This window comes from Myotis brandtii, unplaced genomic scaffold (assembly GCF_000412655.1).
Source record: "Myotis brandtii unplaced genomic scaffold, ASM41265v1 scaffold390, whole genome shotgun sequence".
NCBI classification, from domain to species: domain Eukaryota; kingdom Metazoa; phylum Chordata; class Mammalia; order Chiroptera; family Vespertilionidae; genus Myotis; species Myotis brandtii.
Window position 1 is genome coordinate 481,406 of NW_005364954.1, and position 19,835 is coordinate 501,240.

General features: G+C 56.8%; 2 protein-coding genes across 7 annotated transcripts in view; one reads left to right on the forward strand and one right to left on the reverse strand.

The window, feature by feature from the left end:
• Nucleotides 1-15,194, forward strand: part of SLA (Src-like-adaptor) — a 56,805-nt gene extending 41,611 nt beyond the window's left edge. For all 6 annotated transcript variants that reach the window (XM_005872773.2, XM_005872772.2, XM_005872775.2 and 3 more), the window contains 6 exons: nucleotides 2,242-2,341; nucleotides 3,369-3,455; nucleotides 5,485-5,588; nucleotides 7,733-7,864; nucleotides 12,269-12,401; nucleotides 13,255-15,194. In XM_005872773.2, coding sequence (XP_005872835.1) covers nucleotides 2,242-2,341; nucleotides 3,369-3,455; nucleotides 5,485-5,588; nucleotides 7,733-7,864; nucleotides 12,269-12,401; nucleotides 13,255-13,471 — 773 coding nt within the window. In that variant the 3' untranslated portion in view covers nucleotides 13,472-15,194. The remainder of the gene's footprint in view (nucleotides 1-2,241; nucleotides 2,342-3,368; nucleotides 3,456-5,484; nucleotides 5,589-7,732; nucleotides 7,865-12,268; nucleotides 12,402-13,254) is intronic.
• TG (thyroglobulin) overlaps nucleotides 1-19,835 on the reverse strand; it is a 168,698-nt gene that overhangs the window by 57,729 nt on the left and 91,134 nt on the right. The window lies entirely within an intron of this gene.

The following is a 19,835-nucleotide window of genomic DNA, read 5'->3' on the forward strand; positions in this document are numbered from 1 at the left end:
TTGTTCTAGTTACACTTATTTCACTGCAGGGCCAGAGTTCAGGGGTGACGTAGGCGGGATCCTGGCATGGGATTGCGTTCGGAACGACCATCCTTTCCTCAGAACTAACCTAACTCCAGCACCTTCTCCAGCGCGTCTTCGGTTTTTCCGACGCTGGTGCTAAGGCGCCAGGGGTGGGCCGAGCTCCTGCAAAGGGCCAAGTGAAGGCCAATGCCTTTAGGCAAAGGGACAGGGAAAGGTTTCCCGGCCGAGGTTTAGCGGGTGCGGAAATTCCACAGGAAGCTCACCTGTGCTCTTGCGCAATTGAAACTCCCGCCTCTGAGCCCGCTTTTCCGGCTTTGAAGCCGATGTTTCTATGACGAGGTTTTGCTTTTGTTTTGGTTTCCACTCGGTTTTGCTTTAAGGCGAGGAAGGAGGGTGGCTCTGTCTCCCAGTCTTAATCAGGACTCAGAGGTCAGAGCCCGGGCCGCGGGGCCGACACAGGCTCTGTCACCCTCAATCACGGCCACAGATAACCGATGCCGCGTCCCCTTGTCAGGAGCCCTGACCCCTTTCGGTGACTCCGGCCGCTGTGACTCACTTTTGGTTCCCATCTGCCATCAGGAGGGGCTTACTCTCTGCAGCTCAGTGTCCCCGAGTAACAGTCCGTTTCAAGGAGCTGTTTCCCCATGATGACTTGCTTCTGACTCATTTCTCAGTTGATACACAAGTCAAACCCTCCTTCGTCTTTCATGCCCATCCCAGTGCCTACGCTCTCCGGGACTTGGTCGGTCCGGGACTTGTGATTTGGATGCTGTAGGACATATGAGCTGTCAGGGCAGCATCAGCAGTCCCAGCGTGGGGGTGTCCGGGTCCGAGAGAGGGGCCTGTTTGGGCCAGCCAGGCTGCCATACCTGGTGCTGGATCCTCCAGAGTCACCTTACTTGTGTATTCTCTAGAACTGAGCTCCATCAGAGCAGCAAGACTTGGTTTTCTGGGTACCACCGTGCTTGGCCACGAAGTCACTCAGTGAATCACTGCCGACCAATATGTTACTCCGAATTCTGAGTTCTAATGGCCCGCCAGTAGATGGAGGGATAAACATCATAGCAAACAATTACTGTATTTGCTGATTTGTCAGGCATCGCAATATTACCCTGCACCTACAATTAAGGCAAATGGCTACAGCCAGTGTGGCTCAGTGGTTGAGCATCGACCTATGATCCAGGAGGTCACAGTTCGATTCCTGGTCAGGGCACGTGCCCGGTTGCCAGCTCGATCCCCAGCAGGGGGCGTGCAGGAGGCAGAGAATCAATGATTCTCTCTCATCATTGATGTTTCTATCTCCCTCTCCACTTCCCTTCCTTCCTGAAATCAATAAAAAATACATATTGTTAAGAAATGGCTAAGGCTGTGAAACAAGGATTGTGCTTACTGACAAAAAGCAAGTCCCTATTGTATCGCCTCATCTCTCATCCACAGTAAGCTGTCCTCATGTGAGCCAGACAGCGTGCTTTCCTTCCCAAATGCCGCCAGAATGACTCTCCACATACATTGGATGAGAAGGACTTACTTTTTCTCTCCCCCTCCCCCACAGTCTCTATCAGATAGATCCCTAACACAGTGCCTCAGTTTCTCCAAAGAGGAGGTGCTTTATTGAGTTACAGAGTTCGTGTTTCCCGGTTCTGGTGGGTCCTCAGAACTCAAGTAGCCGAACCTCCAACATCACCACGATGCTATCAATGCAGGACCCCCAAGGCCCGGAGAGGGCCCCCGAGGCAATGACAGTAAGAAGGGGTGATGTGAGAGCCCTTTTCCTTTACAAGGTGCCGCCACGTGCTCTCATCTCATCTCCTAAGGACCCTGAGGGAGGAAGCATTAGCCATGTTCAAGGTGGGGAAACCGAGTCTAGCAGGCATGCTGGGACTTGCTCGAGATTCCATGAAGCCGTAGACACGTGGGCAGACCCTGAAGGCGGGCCTTATGACCTCAGATGAGAACAGCCGGGCCCAGGCAGGCTTGAGAATGGGGGTGGGCCCTGCCTGACCCTCAGGGTTCCCTCGAGCACCTACGCCACCTCCTGAAGAGAGGAGCGCCGACTATGTAAATTGCTATTTCAAAATGAGTGAGGTGTCTCCAGCTGAAAAGTCCCCAGGAGGGACTCGTCCTGGTACCCGCGCCTCCCGGGGCCTTGTTCTAGCTCCTTGTAAACAAACAAACAAACAAACAAACAAACAAACAAACCCTTTTCCTGTTTCCCAGGACTGGACAGCGACTTCCTGGCCGTGCTGACCGATTACCCATCTCCTGACATCAGCCCCCCAATATTCCGCCGAGGGGAGAAGCTGCGTGTGATTTCTGAGTGAGTTGGCTTTCAAACCTTTACAACAGCCCCCCAAAAAGGATGAACTCGATTGGGGGGCCATGGTTAGGCTCCAGCTGTAGCTATGCAATTCCCTACGGGCCCTGATCCCCTAGTGAAGTGAGCCATTGGCCCACACAGAAGACCTTCATGCTTCACCCCGCTTCATGCTGCCGGTGCTCTCAAACCTCCAGTGGCTCCCCATTGGCTCCTGGAGAACAATGTAAACTCCTCAGTGGCTTCTGAGGTCTTTTATCGTATTGGTCTCAGCTCCCCCCACACGGGCGCTGTGGATAACATATGCAAGTGCAGGCCCAGGAAGGAGGACCCAGGGGCTGGGGAAACTTCTGATGGCACATACAGTGTTGCCTTCTATCCTGTTGTCTCTGCCTGGTTTGAAATAGTCTCCAAAACAGGGATGGGGAACCCTTTTTCTGCTAAGGGCCATTTGGATATTTATAACATCATTTAGGGGCCATACAAATTTATCAACTTAAGAAACTAGCCTGCTGTATTTGGTCAAACATTTCATTAACTCACTTTATCAACTTAAGAAACTAACCTGCTGTATTTGGTCAAACATTTCATTAACTCACCCCTCATGCCTTGGCAGGGCCCAACCACATGATTTCTCAAGCCTCATACGGCCCGTGGGCCGGACGTTCCCCATCCCTGCTATAGCACAAATAGGGGCTCTACTCCCCTATTATTTCAGTCCCGTGACCACAGAGAGAGGAAGTGTCCTGGTTCTACCCTGGGGCATAAGTCAGGCACGCCCTTACTTGCAAACAGCCTCCAATTGTGGAATCTCCGTGGGAAGATTTCCTAAGTAGCTTGGCGTGTGGGGGTGGGGGGACGTACTGAAAAACTAAATTTTCATATGGAGACATTTGGGTCAACGGCCAGTGAAGGATCTTAAAGAACAAGGTCGCCACGTGCCCCGGGTTAAATCCGACGTCTCTGTTCATTCATGCGTTTGTTTGGACAATTAGCTTTGACCCTTCCCCCCCTGCTCTTGTTCCTGCAGCGAAGGGGGCTGGTGGAAAGCCATTTCCCTCAGCACCGGGCGTGAGAACTACATCCCCGGGATCTGTGTGGCCAGAGTTTACCATGGGTGAGTGCACGTCGCAGGTAGCGTCCATCCAGCACCATGTTCATGCTAGTGACCTGGAGCGAGCATGGGGAAGGGAGGCACTAGGCTTGAGAAGGCAAGGCCCCTTCTGCTCTCAACCCGATTTCTAGAGATGAGCCCACCGTGGGCTAGCCCCTCTAAGCGGGATGTGACCACGGCCCAATGGAGCTCCCAAGCTCATCGATACAATAAAGATCCTTAAAACACTGAACAGCAGGCGAGGCAGTGCCATACGCCGGTTATGAAACCGGATGTCCCAGAAGAACAATCCGAGCTGTGGCCCTAGCTGACATGGAGTGACTTGGGCGGGTGAATCACTCTGACCCTCAGTACCCTCGTCGGTGAAAGAGCGAGAATACACCTGTCTTGGGGGCTGGATGTCAGGATTCGATGTCAAGGGCTTAACATGGTCAGTGGCCCATACTTAGTATTCACACATGGCTGTTGTGACTGGCTTCTCGTCTTCATTTTTATAAGAGGAAGCTCGTGTCAGGACTTGAAGAGTGGATGTTTGTCACATACACTGAGGCAGTGAACATGCTATACATTGCGCAGAACTGAGGTGAACTATTTGTCCAGGTCTGGCATAAACATAATATATTTTTTAAATATATTTTTATTGATCTCAGAGAGGAAGGGAGAGGGAGAGAGAGAGAAACATCAATGATGAGAGAGAATCGTTGATTAGCTGCCTCCTGTACGCCCCATACTGGGGAATGAGCCCGCAACCCCGGCATGTGCCCTTGACCAGAATCGAACCCGGGATCCTTCAGTTCGCAGGCCGATGCTCTATCCATGGAGCCAAACGGGCTAGGGTTGACATAATCATGATCTTAATAACAAGAGCCCCCTGGAGCCCCAGCCATAAACAAATGGCATCGCTGCTCCTTATTTGTAAATAAGTGGCTCCTGAGGACACAGCAGCCAGCTGCTAGCACCGCGTTCCTTCCGGCCGAGTGGCCAGGCTGCCCTGGGACAAGGAAGGGCCATGCCTGGGGACCCGGCTGCTTTGTGCACAGAGCGCCTTCCAGAGACGACCCCACAGTGCCCTTGACCAGGGGAGGGGCGCGCTCCACGGTTACAACTGCTTTTTTTTATTAAGTGAAAGAAGCAAGAACCATATGTAAACCCATAGAGCAATGACACTTGTGCTTAAAATCGGCCGACAAAGAGGAGACGGGGAGGAAATGTGAGGAAAGCGAGGGGGGCTTGTTCAGGTGGCGAGAGAATGCACTCTGTCGTTCTTGCTGCCTGGTGCCCGTTCATTCATCCACAGATACACACCAAGCTCGACAACCTGGGCGCAGAAACGAAACCCAAAAGCAAAACCCAAAAACGAAACCCGAGAAGACAGAGTCCCTGCCATCCGGGGCGGTGAGGGAGGGGCCGGCAGTTAGATTCTAAGGGAGACAGACATTAAAGGAAATACCTACCAAACAGGTACCTTACCGAGTTTTAGAAAGCTCATGTCTTACATACTACAGTGTGGACACAGCCCAGGTGGCATCTGAGAAACGGGATAAGAAAGATGTTTTAGCCCGGCCAGTGTGGCTCAGTGGTTGAGCACCAACCTATGAACCAGGAGGTCATGGTTCCATTCCCAGTCAGGGCACATGCCCGGGTTGTGGGCTCGAGCCCCAGTGTGGGGTGTGCAGGAGGCAGCCGACCCATGATTCTCTCTCATCATTGATGTTTCTGTCTCTCTCTCCCTCTCCCTTCCTCTCTGAAATCAATAAAAAAATTTTTTTTAAAAAAAAGAAAGATTTTTTTATGCATCTCTGTCCTCATGACCCAATGGCATACCTGGCATGCGGTAGGTACTAAGGAATTTTATTTGAAAGATTAAAAGTATGAAGGAAGGAAGGAAGGAAGGAAAGAAGGAAGGAGTGAAAAGTCAATCGCCCTCGTCTTTCTAATCCCAGCAGTTCTATGTGAACTGGCCCTCGATCTTAACTGCTGAGCCCGCCTGGCTCTGGGAGGGTGCGGGCACTCACGCTGTCGTCCCCCGCAGCTGGCTGTTCGAAGGGCTGGGCAGAGACAAGGCCGAGGAGCTGCTGCAGCTGCCCGACACGAAGATCGGCTCCTTCATGATCCGGGAGAGCGAGACGAAGAAAGGTGAGCAGCCCCCGACTCACCTTCCCACGCTCGGGTCAGACAAGCAGGTCTGGCTCCTGGCTGACTCATTCATGACCTGCTCACCTTCCCTCCTCCACGAACACGCCAATCAGTCCGAGGTGGTGAGCTCCCTGCAGCCCACGCACCCCGGTGAGGCCAGCATCGAAGCCAGGGGCCGAGACACAGGCAGTGGGGGCCTGGCCCCGTACCAGGCCCTGGCGACGCCTGCGGGACAATTTCCCATCAACTGAGAGGAAAGGCCAACGCCAGGTGTTGGCAGCATGTGGGCAGAAAGCATGGGCTTTGGGCTGGGCCTGGCCTGTGCTCTCAAGCTCTGAGGCTGGGGCGGGTCACTTCCTTCTCTGAGCTCAGTTTTCTCAGCTGTGAAATGGGAAGAAACCCCTCCCTTGTGAGGTGGTGGAGTGGCTCCGATGTAATGTTTGTGGTGGTCTCACTACACAGGAGACCCCAGGACTAGCTCCCTCTGTGCCCAGCAATGCAATCAGAAATCTGCAAGAAGCAGGACCCACAGATACACACTGCACATACCCTGATCTGATTTGTATAATTTCCTTCCATCCCACGCACTAAGCAATTCAGGGGGAACGACACCGCAGGGCTCTGCGGGGTTCTGAGCAGGGGTCCCCAGTTCTAGTTCTGGCTGTATGGGCGATGAAGGAGCCACGCCCCTCTCGAAGCCCAGGACCCCTTATCCATCACATGGGATCAGCCGGAGGAACATGCTTCTCACGGTGTCAGGGATGTAATGTACACACTTAAGCAAGCAGACGCCAGACCCCAACCCCTTGGGCCTTCCCAGATAAGAAAGGATGATAATAACCATTTAAACACAGAAGATACTTTCGGGTTTCCAGCCTGCTCCTTGCACACCTGCTGTCTAAGAGGAGAACACACAGTCTCTGCGAGTATTTTTTGAGAGCAAATTCAAAGCCAAGGCGAGGCCTGTCTCAGTGTCCCCGAGGCAGGGGACCCAGACCCGAGCTCCTGCTGGTGTGGGCGGGCGGGAGAGCCCGGAGGTGCCCACGCTGCTCTAAAAATAAAGAGATCGCCAGGCAGACCTGCAGCTGGCCGGCCGGGTGGGGTGCAGGCCCCGCTCCCCCGGGCATGCAAAGTTCTCACACGTTGACACCTGCCCCCTGGACCGGCTCGCCCTGCCTCAGGCCCCGCTGACATTACCGAAAGGCACAGGCTGGGTCGAGTCAGAGGGCGGGCCTGGACCGAGCGAGGGACGCCCCTCCGAAGGCTAGTCTCGGGCCTGCTCAGGACCAGGGTCCAGGTTGCCATTCCAAGCTGGTACCTCCGGCCGTGTCACCCAGGGGCTCTGAGCCTCCGCTTCCCCAGGCCTTTCTGAGACTGATGGAGATGTTGTTGGGAGATAGCTGAGCCCGGCCCAGCCCAAACCGCCAAGACTCGGAAAAATCTAGTGGCCCCCCCTCTGCCCCATGACACTTTCACCCCTGGGCCCCCAGAACCCAGCGCAGGAAGGACTCCGACACGTGCCCCGGTCTAGTTCTCTATCTTCCCACGTGGGCAAATCAAGGCTGGGAGCGAGGCCAAGGCTCTGCTCGTCCTAAGCGTGCGGTGCTGTCACCCTAATGCTGCTCGAGGGGAAAGAGCACAGTTCCCGTGCTTTTGGGGAGACCCAGAAAAATGTCTTCGCTGCCCCTCTCCCCAAGTTTCTGAGAACACCACGCCCAAGTCAGAGGGAGCTGGGATGGGAACACAGGGGCACAACCCTGAGGCCTCTCACAGGTGAGGCGCTGGAGGGTACTCGGGCCGAACCCGAGGATGCCCCGGGTCCCGGCCCGTGGCTGCAACCCGACTCAAACCCCTCACGCAGCCCAAGGACCCCGAACGGGCTGTGGAAGCTCCCCTCGTGGGAACGTCACGAAGCAGAGACAGGCCTCTCCGAAATCAATAAAAATGCGTTTTTTAAAGAAAGAGTGAGCCGCGTCCACGCAGATGGGGTTCCCATGGCTGCTGCTCCCCACACGAGAGTGTGTGTCTGGGTGTCATGGTGGGACAGGCTGAGAAAAGCCCTCGGCCTCAGCGGGGGTGGGCTCGAGCCGGTTGCCCTGGGCTGGGGCCCCCGGGAGGCCACTGACTGTCCTCCGTGCCTGCAGGCTTCTACTCGCTCTCGGTGAGGCACCGGCAGGTCAAGCACTACCGCATCTTCCGCCTGCCCAACAACTGGTACTACATCTCGCCGCGGCTCACCTTCCAGTGCCTGGAGGACCTGGTCAACCACTACTCCGGTAAGAGCCGCCCGCAGGCCCCGGCCTTGACCCCTCCTTGCTAACTGCCCTGCGGGGCCCCGTCTAGGGCAGTGGTTCTCAACCTGTGGGTCGAGACCCCTTTGGCGGTTGAACGACCCTTTCACAGGGGTCACCTAAGACCATCCTGCATATCAGATATTTACATGACGATTCATAACAGTAGCAACATTACAGTTATGAAGTAGCAACGAAAATAATGTTATGGTTGGGTCACAACATGAGGAACTGTATTTAAAGGGCCTGAAGGTTGAGAACCACTGGTCTAGGGGGCCCGCGGGTCGCTTTGCTCTCTGCCATCCCGCCTTCTCCACGCGCCCTTTCCCTGTTCACGCGGCCTGTAAGGCTGCGGCTGAAACAGGCTGCCCGCCAATGCCGCCGAGTGAGTAAAACGCAGCGAATCTCGAGTTCGCCGTCCCTGCCTGTAAACGAAAGAGGTCGGTGCCCCTAGTTCACAGCCACGGACGGCTCGCACTTCCTCAAGCCGACCGCGCAGCTGCAGGCCTCGGGCTTTGCTCTGCAATGCCACCCATTTCCCCTTTTCTGCACGCAGGCTCCTCCTGGGCTTCCAGCCAATGGGACCCCTTCTTTTTTTGTGCTTAAAAAAAAAATGATTTCAGAGAGAGGAAGGGAGAGGGAGAGACAGACAGAAACATCAGTGATGAGAGAGAACCACCCATCGGCTGCCTCCTGCACGCCTCACACTGGGGATCGAGCCCACAACCCGGGCCTGTGCCCTGACCGGGAATCCAACCGTGACCTCCTGGTTCATGGGTCGACGCTCAACCACTGAGCCATACTGGTCAGGACCCCCTCCTTGACGAAGTGTCAGTAGACTCTGCTCCGACAGACGCCCGGTTTCCCCAGAACCCCGCTCGCTCTGCCTGTTGGCCGCGTTCACCGTGTTCCGGTCTGCTTCCCCAGGAGCTCTTAGAGACCAAGGCTCGGGCGTCATTCGTTCCCATGGCGTCCCTGGACCCAGGAGGGGGTCGGAATGACCCACGCTGACCAGGACGGGGTCATCCGCCGAGGTGGTGGGAACAGAGTGCGGTTTTGATGAGGGCGATGGGACAGGAAAGCTGAGTGAGACTGACAGGTCAGGAGTTGGAACTTTACGGAAAAGGCAGAAAGAGTGAAAAGGTGGCTTCGTTTCTAAGAGTTGGTGTGGAACCGATGCTCGTAGCCCAGACCTTCCGGGCACCTGGGGCTGGTTGTGCGACTCTGGGCTCCTTTTCTTCTCTGTGTATTGAAGATGCTGAGTGTTCCCACCCAGGGGGGATGCTGTGAGATGCCTGGGGTTGGTGCGCACAAAGTGCTGGGAGAGCCTCCTAGCGCATAGCTTCGGCTCTCCCTGCTCCTCGGCCAGGGCGGCCCCTTCCGCCTCCTCCCTGGGCACCGGGGGAGGAAGAGAAGTGCCTTTCACTTTGCTAGTGTCCTCCCCTTCCTGGTTCAGAAGGCCTGACCTGGAAGGACCTGTAGGTGTGGGGTCTTGAAGGGCATTTCAAGGAGAAAGCGACCACAGGGCCTGGGTACCCGCACCTGGCCCGTGAGACGCGCAGTCCTGAAGGAGGTATGGACGCACCGGAGACACAGGCCCAAGCTCGGGAGCTCGAGGGCTCTGTGAGGCCTTGGACAAAACCCTCGGCCTCTGTGGGACTCGGGTCCCCGCTTACAGAAGGTGGATGCGACCCGCCCACAGGGGTATTGATCACTCAACACCATCGAACCCTGAGGCGACGCGGCGTCCCAGCCTGCCGTGCGGCGGGTGCAAAATAAAAGATAACGCAATTCTTTCTGTGACACCCGAGAACCTAGCAGCTCGGCTAAAAATGAAAGAGGAAGGGAGTCCTGGAAATGGTGCACTTCTACCGATTATGAGTAAACATCGGTTGTGGTATTGGCTCTTAATAACAATCATACCAGAGGTGCACAGACCAGAAGTTTTGCATAGACAAAGGCAAACATGAGAGGATGCCGCCCCAGCAGGATGTCACCGACAGGGCGGTCCACAGGCTTCCAGCCAGGCTCACCCAGAACCATGCACCACCAGGCTCACCCAGGACCGTGCACCGCCAGGCTCACCCAGGACCTTGCACCGCCAGGCTCACCCAGGACCATACACCACCAGGCTCACCCAGAACCGTGCACCGCCAGGCTCACCCAGGACCGCGCACCAGGCTCACCCAGGACCATGCACCACCAGGCTCACCCAGGACCATGCACCACCAGGCTCACCCAGGACCGTGCACCAGGCTCACCCAGGACCTTGCACCGCCAGGCTCACCCAGGACCATGCACCACCAGGCTCACCCAGGACCGTGCACCGCCGCCCTCACCCAGGACCGCGCACCAGGCTCACCCAGGACCATGCACCGCCAGGCTCACCAGGGACCATGCACCACCAGGCTCACCCAGGACCATGCACCACCAGGCTCACCCAGGACTGCACACCGCCAGGCTCACCCAGGACCATGCACCGCCAGGCGAGAAGGAGAGAGAGGGAGAAAAGGCTCACCAGGGACCATGCACCGGCACAGAGCAGGGCCTTCCCCACCACCTGCTGGGCCTGCACCAGGAGACAGACCGCAGTCTGCTTCGCCCCTGTAGTAACTGAAATGAGACTGAAACCCTGAAATGCTCCCGGCTCCTGGGGACCCCAAGGTTGAAGCAACGTGGCCAGTTTCTCCGCCCGCCAGGCCAGCTTCTCCTCGGGACAGTGTTAGCGTGGTTTTGCCCGGAGGGGTCTGCACAGACGTCTCTGTTGCACAGGTTGCTTGTACTTATTTCCCTGAGGCCCTCAGGCAATTTCCTACCATCTCGAAGCCTCAGTTTCTTCATCTATAAAATGGGGATTTAGTGCCTCTTATAGGATTGTTGCGAGGACCTGGAAATCACCAATGTGAAAAGTCTGGCATCTGAAGTATTCCATGCGCAGTGGTGACTGAGAGAGCAGAGAGCGTAGGACACAAACGAGGTCTAAATTAGGGCCAGAGAGACAAGCGGTGGGGACAGGGGCCCCTTGAGTGTCAAGGTGGAGCTGAGAGGTCTGAGAGCCTGAGGGAGCATTCTAGAGATTTCCACAGACGGGAAGAGGAGAGGAGTGTGTCCAGACCCCAGAGGCAGGAAGGACTTCCCTCTCCTCCACATCAGGGGCAATGAGCTGCTCTTAGATCAAGTGCCTGGCTCAGAGCCCAGGCCACAGGCTGGGTCACATCTCTGTGACCTTGAGCAAGGGACTTGGCCCCGGACCCTCAGTCTCCAATTCTGAAAATGGGCCCAACAGTGCTGGCGGCTCAAGGACGTGGCCTTGCTCAGCACTGGGCTCATGGCACCTGCTTTTCTCGTTGCCAAACTTGCCTCCTCACCCTACCTGTAAGCTCTCGAAGGAAAGAAAGACTGTCGCCAAGTCCCCGCCTGGGCTGGGTACCGCCGCCGATTTCTTGTCTGATTTGGTCCCTCACCCCTAGGTACCCCCTCCAGCCTGTGACAGGTCATTATTTCAGACCCACATGCAATTAAGCTCCCTCTGACCTCAGGGTCCCACCTCGCGTTTCTCGGCATGGACAGTGTGGTGGGCATTCAAGTTCAAGGTGAATGGCAGACTGAGCGCTGGGATGGGCATTCTCGGCCGCTGCCCTCTGAGAGCCTGGGTTTGCTCCTCAGTACAGTTTCCTTTTGTTCTTGGGCAAGGACCCCCCAGGGCTCCACAGATAAGACGGGGGGCGGAGACACCCGTGGGTGACGTGGCTCCGCCCGGCTCTGCCAGGGGCCAGCAGCACCCGGCACCCTCGGCCCTGCCATCACCCCTGGGACATGACCGGCCCGGGTCCTCAACCTGAAGATGCCCCGAGTTCCTCCATCTCTCAGAAGGTCTGAGCGCAGCCAGGCCCCACCTCTCTCACCAGGACGGGGGCTGGGAGGAGGCCTCCGAGGAGGCGCTGTGTCTGAAGGTCCCGGAGGAGGAGGGCTGGGAGCTCAGACAGCTTACACCGGCCGAGGGGACCAATGGGTTTACTCCGCTTTTATTCTCCTTGTGCATGAGTGTATAGGGTAAAGGGGAGAAGGGATCCCCCCTTTCCTTTGTCCACTTTCTCTTTTGCTTTGAATCTATGTATTTCTCCTTTTTATATGCTTTTTATCTTTTTTGAGAACCCTTCCCTGTCTTCTTTCATTGTTTCTTTTGTCTTCCTTTCTCCCTACCCGTGTATCCTGCCACCATGCTGTCTAGAATGCTGCTCTGTGAGCTCTGGGGAAGTCAGGGCTGCCCACAGCCCTGCACATGGGCCCTCCTGAGGGGTGAGGGGGCTGTGCCGATGGTCGCTCGGCCCCACGCCTGCGCTGGCTGCAGCGTCTCCGTCGCTGACCCCCTGTCTGCTCCGTCCTCAGAGGTGGCCGACGGCCTGTGCTGCGTGCTGACCACACCCTGCCTCACCCAGAGCACTGCTGCCCCCGCCGTGAGGGCCTCTGACTCGCCCGTCACCCTGCGCCAGAAGACCCTGGACTGGAGGAAGATGTCCAGGTGAGGGTCAGGGTGTCTGTCTGTGTGTGAGAGCCCCCGTCCAGCGTGTGAGCCTGGCACATGAACACCGTGGCCAGCTACAGCCGGCCCTGCGGGAACCTGACGGTGGGCACACTGAGCGGGCACACCCCATGGAACCCCGCTGCCCCCCGGGAGGCAGACCCAGCCTCGGGCCTCACGCAGTGGGGGCCACGACCCTAACGACTCCCTGGCAGGGCCCCAGCCCCCCCGTTTCTGCAAACATTTCCTGAGCCCCATTCAGTGTGAGCAGAACATTTTCTAGCAGAAAGATACCACCTTCCTTTTCCTAATTGTCAGGATCCCAGAGAGGATCACACAAAGAACTCTTGTATCATTTAATATTCTTTTAAACTCCCTCAGGAAGTTTAAACACACCAGCAAAATCCTAAAGTGGCATAGTTTGTTTGTTTAAGGGAAAAGCATTTCCCACTGATCTGCTTTGAGTGTCTGCTATTGTATTTTAGGGGTATGTGTAGTTGGCGATTGATTGGTGGGTTGCCTTATTAATTAAATACTGATCCAGACAGCCCACTGGAAAAAAAAAATCAGAAGTCAGAGTTGACTGGGAGATAAATAAAACTGCTCTTTCTTGTAAATATCATAAAAATACTCATTAAAATTTACAGTTTACAGAGACATGTTAGCCATTGAAGGAAATGGTGGTTCAGAGAGGTTCAGTGACTTATCTAAGGCCACACAGCCACAAATATAGGAAGCAGAATCAGAATGATAAGCTAGAGAAATGCTAACAGGGCCTTTTTCCTTCCTCTTATTCTCTTGTCCTCATCCCTCTCTTTTCCCCTCCCTCTGTCCCCTTTGCTCCCACGCACAGGCTGCAGGAGGACCCCGAGGGCGCGGAGAACCCACTGGGCGTGGACGAGTCCCTCTTCAGCTACGGCCTGCGGGAGAGCATCGCCTCCTACCTGTCCCTGGCGGGCGACAGCGGCGCGCCCCTGGACCGCAAGAAGAAGAGCATCTCCCTGCTGTACAGCGGGAGCAAGAGGAAGAGCGCCTTCTTCTCGTCGTCGCCGCCCTACTTCGAGGACTAGCCCAGGCCGGACGGGCAGCCGCACGGGGTGCCCAGCGGGAACAGGCTCTGGACCGTCACCCGGGGCCCAGCCGAGAGGCTCGGTCGCCTGGTCCCCGGGAACCTCGCGTCTTCCAGACGCCACGAGAAGCTGCCTGAGCTCACGCACCCACCTCCTCTGTCCACATCGTGACGCAGGGACCCTCCCTGGCGTCGGGCCGGTCCTGGACGTCACCGGACGTCGACTCGCGACACGATGGCGCCCTGCTTCGGAAGAGCCTGCTTGTATGTTGGGTGCTCATCGTGTTTGCGGGAAAGACAGCCACTCTCTCCCAGGAAAGGGCGCAGGGCCCACCCCCAACAGCCTGCCCTCTGAGCTCAGAGAGAACGTCTAAGGAGACCGGCCAACAGCCGTGTCCCGGGCACAGGTCCGGGTGTGCACACTGGTCCCCTGCCCGGCACCTTCTCAGCCATGGACAGAGGCCTCGGTACACACGCACCTCTTCTCGCTAAGCAGCTCAGGGACCCTGATCGCTCACCGTCCTAATTAGCCCGGAAGCTCTCTCTGCCCCTCGGGTCCCGAAGCCGCCTGTGCCGCGGTCACAGGGCCTCCCCGCCTCTGCAGGGGGCGAGGCCCAGGGGAGAGGGAGGCTGCGGGGAGGGGGGCGTGGTGCGGGACGGACTGGGTGAGCTTCCACCACATCCCCTCTGCAGCTTCACAGCTCAGAGCTTGAGGCACAGCCAGAGTCCCCACATTAATGCACCCAGACTGCCTCCTGACTGCGAAGAGGCTCCGTGTCCTCTCCTATGAAAGGCGTCCGGAAAAAAAAAATAAAACAAAAAAGGACAACTGAGCCCCAGGCCCCAGCAGAGGTCCACGGTGTGGACAGAGAGGAAGTGTGTAAACGAAAGTCGTGACGGTGGGTGTAAAGGCAGACATCAGCTCCTGCGTGGGACAGGGGTCAGGTGGGCTGACCCGGAGCCCAGGTCTCAGCTGGACCTTCAGAGAGAGGGCGTGGCTGGACGGAGGAGGTCAGAATGGCCGGACGTTGATAAGTTCTAGAGCATTCATTTCTCCAGTATTTTATTCTACGAAGGGTCTGGCACGCACACGAATAAAAGTGCTGGGCTCCGGGAACGAGGGGGTGAGAGGGGCTCAGTTCTGTCTCCATCATTGAAAGGGACTAGAGAGCCACAGCCAAGGCCTCGCGAGGAGAAGCCTGGGTCCCCAGCCGCCCACGGCCCCTGCCCCTGCCAGGAGGGGCTGCCGGGAGCCAGGCCTCCTTTCCCTGCTGGGCAGGGGTCAGGGGAGGGGCGGAGCCTGTGCCAGGGTATCTCTCGCTGCCCGATATGAGCATCTGTCTGTCCGCCACGCGCATTCCGCACGTCTGAGGTCACTGTGCTCGCCGCACATGTCGACGCGTTTACAAGCTTTTCTGTATCAGCAGAGCCCAGGCTGTTTATACCCAAAGACATCTGGGATTTCCCCTGCCCCCAAAAGGCTTCAAAGGGGCCGGCCGAGCCTGGGAAGTGACGGCAGCCGGTGCACGCTGCCGCCGACATAAGGCAGGGCCGCCACCCGCCAGATGTCTGCACGGGGTCTCATGTGTTCTTTTCCGTTGTGACTCACATGGTTGGAGCGTGTGGGGAGGACGCGAGGGATTTCTAAGTGGGAAGCATTACATTTTGCTAAATCATGTATTTATTCCTGATTAAAATAAACCTAATGCGTATTTAACCCCCTGGATGGAGGGAGAATTTCCTGGGCGAGCTTGGGGAGTGGGGGGGGGGGGGGGGGTTCATTCAGAAGCTGCCCTATGTCCCAAAGTCTCAACTCAACGTGCAACTGGACAGAGACGGAGACAAGAAACACCCAGCAAGGCCTCGCTGGCCAGCCGCTCAGCGTCTGGAGGGTGGCCTCAAGCACACACGATTGTGTGACTTGATGGTGTCCCCTCACACTTGAGGGTGGACATGAAGGGTGAGGACAGAAAAACGTTCATTCAGAAGCTGCCCTATGTCCCAAAGTCTCAACTCAACGTGCAACTGGACAGAGACGGAGACAAGAAACACCCAGCAAGGCCTCGCTGGCCAGCCGCTCAGCGTCTGGAGGGTGGCCTCAAGCACACACGATTGTGTGACTTGATGGTGTCCCCTCACACTTGAGGGTGGACATGAAGGGTGAGGACAGAAAAACGTCCTGGCCATCGTTACGAAAACCCTGTCTCACCTGGACGACCCCCTCCCGCCACAGGGACACAACCCCTACGGAGGGACAGACTGAAGAAAACCAGCACCAAAGGAGAAGAAACACAAGGGAGGGGGGAGGAGGAAAACAGGCCATCCTGTGGGTCCCCCTTCACCCATATTACTTGTGGTACCTCTGCCGTTTGTTCTCCCAAGAATTTCCTTCTACAGATACTTTTGGGCACCTACCAAATTCCAGACACTGCTTGGGGCTGGGGCTGGGGCTGTGGCAGGAAAAGCAGAGGCCCTGCTGTCACAGAGCCTGGTATCATATACACAGACCTCCCTCTGCAGAAAGCACCCGGCCTGGGAGGGTCAGGGTCAGACACGGGAGGAAGGCAGCAAGCATCTGAGGCAGGACAGAGGCCTCCGCACGGCTACACGGGAGAGTTCCCACCACGGCGGGTCTTCCTGTCTTAGGAGTGGGGAGAGCTGTGAGCCCTGTTGCGGCCGAGCCCTGGAGCGGGGTGGGTGACCCTCCAGATGGAGGAGCAGGCCTGCTGATGACGAGCAGTGATGGGAAGACCTAGGGGGAGCCTGGCATCTTTAAAAATATATTTTTATTGATTGCAGAGAGGAAGGGAGAAGGAGAGAGAGGGAGAAACATCAATGATGAGAGCAAATCATGGATCGGCGGCCTCCTGCACGCCCCACACTGAGGATCGAGCCCACAACCTGGGCATGTGCCCTGACCGGGAATCGAACCGTGACCTCCTGGTTCATAGGTCGATGCTCAACCACTGAGCCACGCCGGCCGGGCAAGTCTGGCATTTTCTAGGAACAGGGAAACCAGGGAGCCCGGAGCAGGGGCTCAGGTGGGAATGGAGAGGCAACGAGACAGGAAACTTTTGCTCGAGGCCAAGTCGTGAGGCCTGGCGTTCATGGAACACGGAATCGGGGCGATGGAAACATCGTCTGGGTCCCGAGCATCACAGCCCAGAGGGCAGGGCCTCCTCGGTCTTCCCTGAGAGCCGGCCAGGGTGTCAGTCACCAAATGCAGGTGGGCAACATGTCACCCCTCTTCCTCCGACCCGGCCCCGGCTGAGGAAATACCCCAGGCCTGCTTCTGTCTGCAGTTGCCTCCGCTGGGCATCGAACGGGGGAAACAGGTTTCTCGAGTGCTACGGTGTGCAGGGCATCTGCAAACCTACTGATGACAACGTCCCGAGCCCCGGGAGGCAGGATTAGCCATGCCCAGTCTATCTCTGAGGAACACGGGGTACAGGGCTCACGCAAGGCCAGGAGCTACTGCGCTCGTCCCACCCTAAACCTGGCCTCTTTGTCTTACACATTGACACCCCAGGAGTCCCAAGTCCCTGCAGCAGCAGCCTCATCAAATGGGAAACACAGGCTTGGGCTGTCGGTTCGAATCCCCACTCCAGCTCCTTCTTTGCTGCGTGTTCTTTAGCAGGTCACTAAACATCTCTGAGCCGTGGATGTCTGATCTCTAAATGGCTATTGAAAAAACACACCCCTTGTGAACGCATGTGAGGAGTCTCCGAGATAATGCTCTGAGAGTTCTCAATGGCCCCAAAGACACCAAACGAATGACCCTGCTAGTAGTTCTCACGGGAGTCTGTCTTGCCTGCTGGGGCAACAGTTCTGGCCCCGAGATTTGCAGAAAGACGAGATTTTAATCAGGAATGTGTCGCCAGCTTGCCTTCGTTCCCCAAGCATCTGCCGGTAACGAACGCATTGAAGAACTGCTAAGGGAGAGAAGTATTTCGGTCCCCTGGACCCCGCACAGCCTCACCCCCCAAGGCTGCGGGAGGAGCTGTAAAAGCCGCTCCCAACGACGGAAACAGATGGCGGGTTTATTTTTACACGCACTCCCATTTGTGAGAACAGATTCGCTTCAGAAATTCCCCAAACACCCAAACTCTCCAGAATTTTCAAGAAGAAGTCTGCCTTCTGCGCCTACGAGAAGGTGTTGGGGTGTCTTCTGGGTCCCACTGAGTGTCTGGTTTCTGAGGGGGCCCTGGGGAAATACCTTCAGGATCAACTCAGAGTCAGGAGGTCTCTTTTCAGCCCCAGGGATCGAGAGACGTTTGGGTTCAGACCCCCCCCCACCCCCATCGTTACGAAAACCCTGTCTCACCTGGCAACCCCACCCCCGCCACAGGGACACAACCCCTACGGAGGGACAGACTGAAGAAAACCCGCACCAAAGGAGAAGAAACACAAGGGAGGGGGGAGGAGGGAAACAGGCCATCCTGTGGGTCCCCCTTCACCCACTCATCCCTGCCCAGATGCTGATTATGCAGCAGGTACTGTAAGACCAGCTGTGCTGGGTGCTCGCCCGTGGAGAGCCAGGCACACCGGGCCCCTGTCCCCCCGGGGCCTACAGTCTTGGGAGGGAGACAGACGGGGCAGCAGGAGCCGCTGGTGGGAATCCTGATCAATGCTGCGGGGAAGCGCAGGCAGCACAGCCATGGGAAGGGGTCTGACTCGGAGCTGCCGAGTCCGGGAGGGTCCCTGAGGATGAACAGGGCAGCCGGGAGCAGGAGGGCAGGACCAAGTCTCACACAGGACAGGGCCTGCAGGGGCAGGATGGGCCGTGGAGTCTGTCCTGAACATGCAGGCGAGGGATGAATTGGCGGTGGCACAGCTTCCTGTGGGGGATGGTGATGATGCTGCCCTAGCCTCAGTGAGGCCCAAACCACGGCACCCCTGCCCTCCTCATGATCAAGGCCCTGGTCCCAGGAAGGCGAGGCAGAGCGGGAGTGGCCCACGGCCTCAGCACGGCTAGCAGGTCCGTGGCACTGGCCTCAATGGTCTCCCTCTTTCCTTAACTGTGTTACTCCATCGTCTCCTCATTGCTTCTCTGCCCCAGGGCTGTCCCTCTGGTTCACCCTCCCCCGCCTCTAAGTGAAGTCTCCTAAAAGGAAGCAATTTCCCACCTGCTCAAAGTGCTTTTTAAAAATATATATATTTATTGATTTCAGAGAGGAAGGGAGAGGGAGAGAGAGAGAGAAACATCAATGATGAGTGAGAACCATTGATCGGCTGCCTGCTGCACACCCCACACTGGGGACTGAGCCCAAAACCTGGTGTGTGCCCTGACCTGGAATCAAACCGTGACCTCCTGGTTCATAGGTCAAGGCTCAATCACTGAGCCAGGCCGGCCGGGCTCAAAGCTCTTTGAAGGCGCAGCGTGCTCACAGCAGCACTGTGCACAACAGCCAAAGGTGCACCCTGATGTCCATCGGTGGACGATGAACAAAACGTGGTGCACGCTCAGTGGAATAGGACTCAGCCTTGGAAAGGGGTGAAATTCTGCTAGAGGCCACAGCATGGACCATGGAGGAACCTTGCAGACATGCTAAGTGAGAGAGCCAGACACCAGAAGACAAATCTTGTGTGGTCCCACCAGTAGGAGGTACCTAGCCAGGCAACGTCACAGAGAAGAAGGTGGAGGGGAGCCAGTTTCTATTAGGTACAGAGTTTCTGCTTGGGATGAGAGTTCTGGAAATGATCCATGGTGATGATTGCATAACCTTGTACATGTGCTTAGTGCCACTGAATTGCACACTTAAAAGTGGTTAAAGTGGTCAACCAGACCCAATCAAAGACGCAAACACACAACACCCTTCCATGGCGATGGCTCCCACGTGCTCTGGGTGGGCCCAAGGTGTTCAGTGCAGTCTGGCTGCTCTCTGCCTCCCAACCCCTATGCCACTGCCCAGGAGGGCCCTATCCCCTTGAGGCACTGCAGGCCTACAGATTGAAGAAGAGTCCAGCATCCCCCTGGTGCCTGGACTCTGCCGGCACAGTCCCACACAGTCCCTCTCAGACTCTTGCAATCCCACGCAGTCCCACACAGTCCCTCACAGCCCCTCAGAGTCCCACACAGTCCCTCATAGCCCCTCAGAGCCCCTCACAGTCCCTCACAGCCCCTTACCCTCAGAGTCCCTCACTGTCCCACACAGTCCCCAGACTTCCTCTCTCCTGAGAAGCATTCTCCACCACCCCCTCCTTCTCCTGCTCTTGGCTGGGGCTTCTCTCTGAGCCGCCTGAAGACCCTCTCTTAAATATCTGCTTTAACTATCTGCTCTCGCCCCACAGCAACCTCCAAGCTTCCTGAGAACCAGGGCATGGATTATTCAGCACGGAGTCTCCAGCACCTGGCACAGCACCTG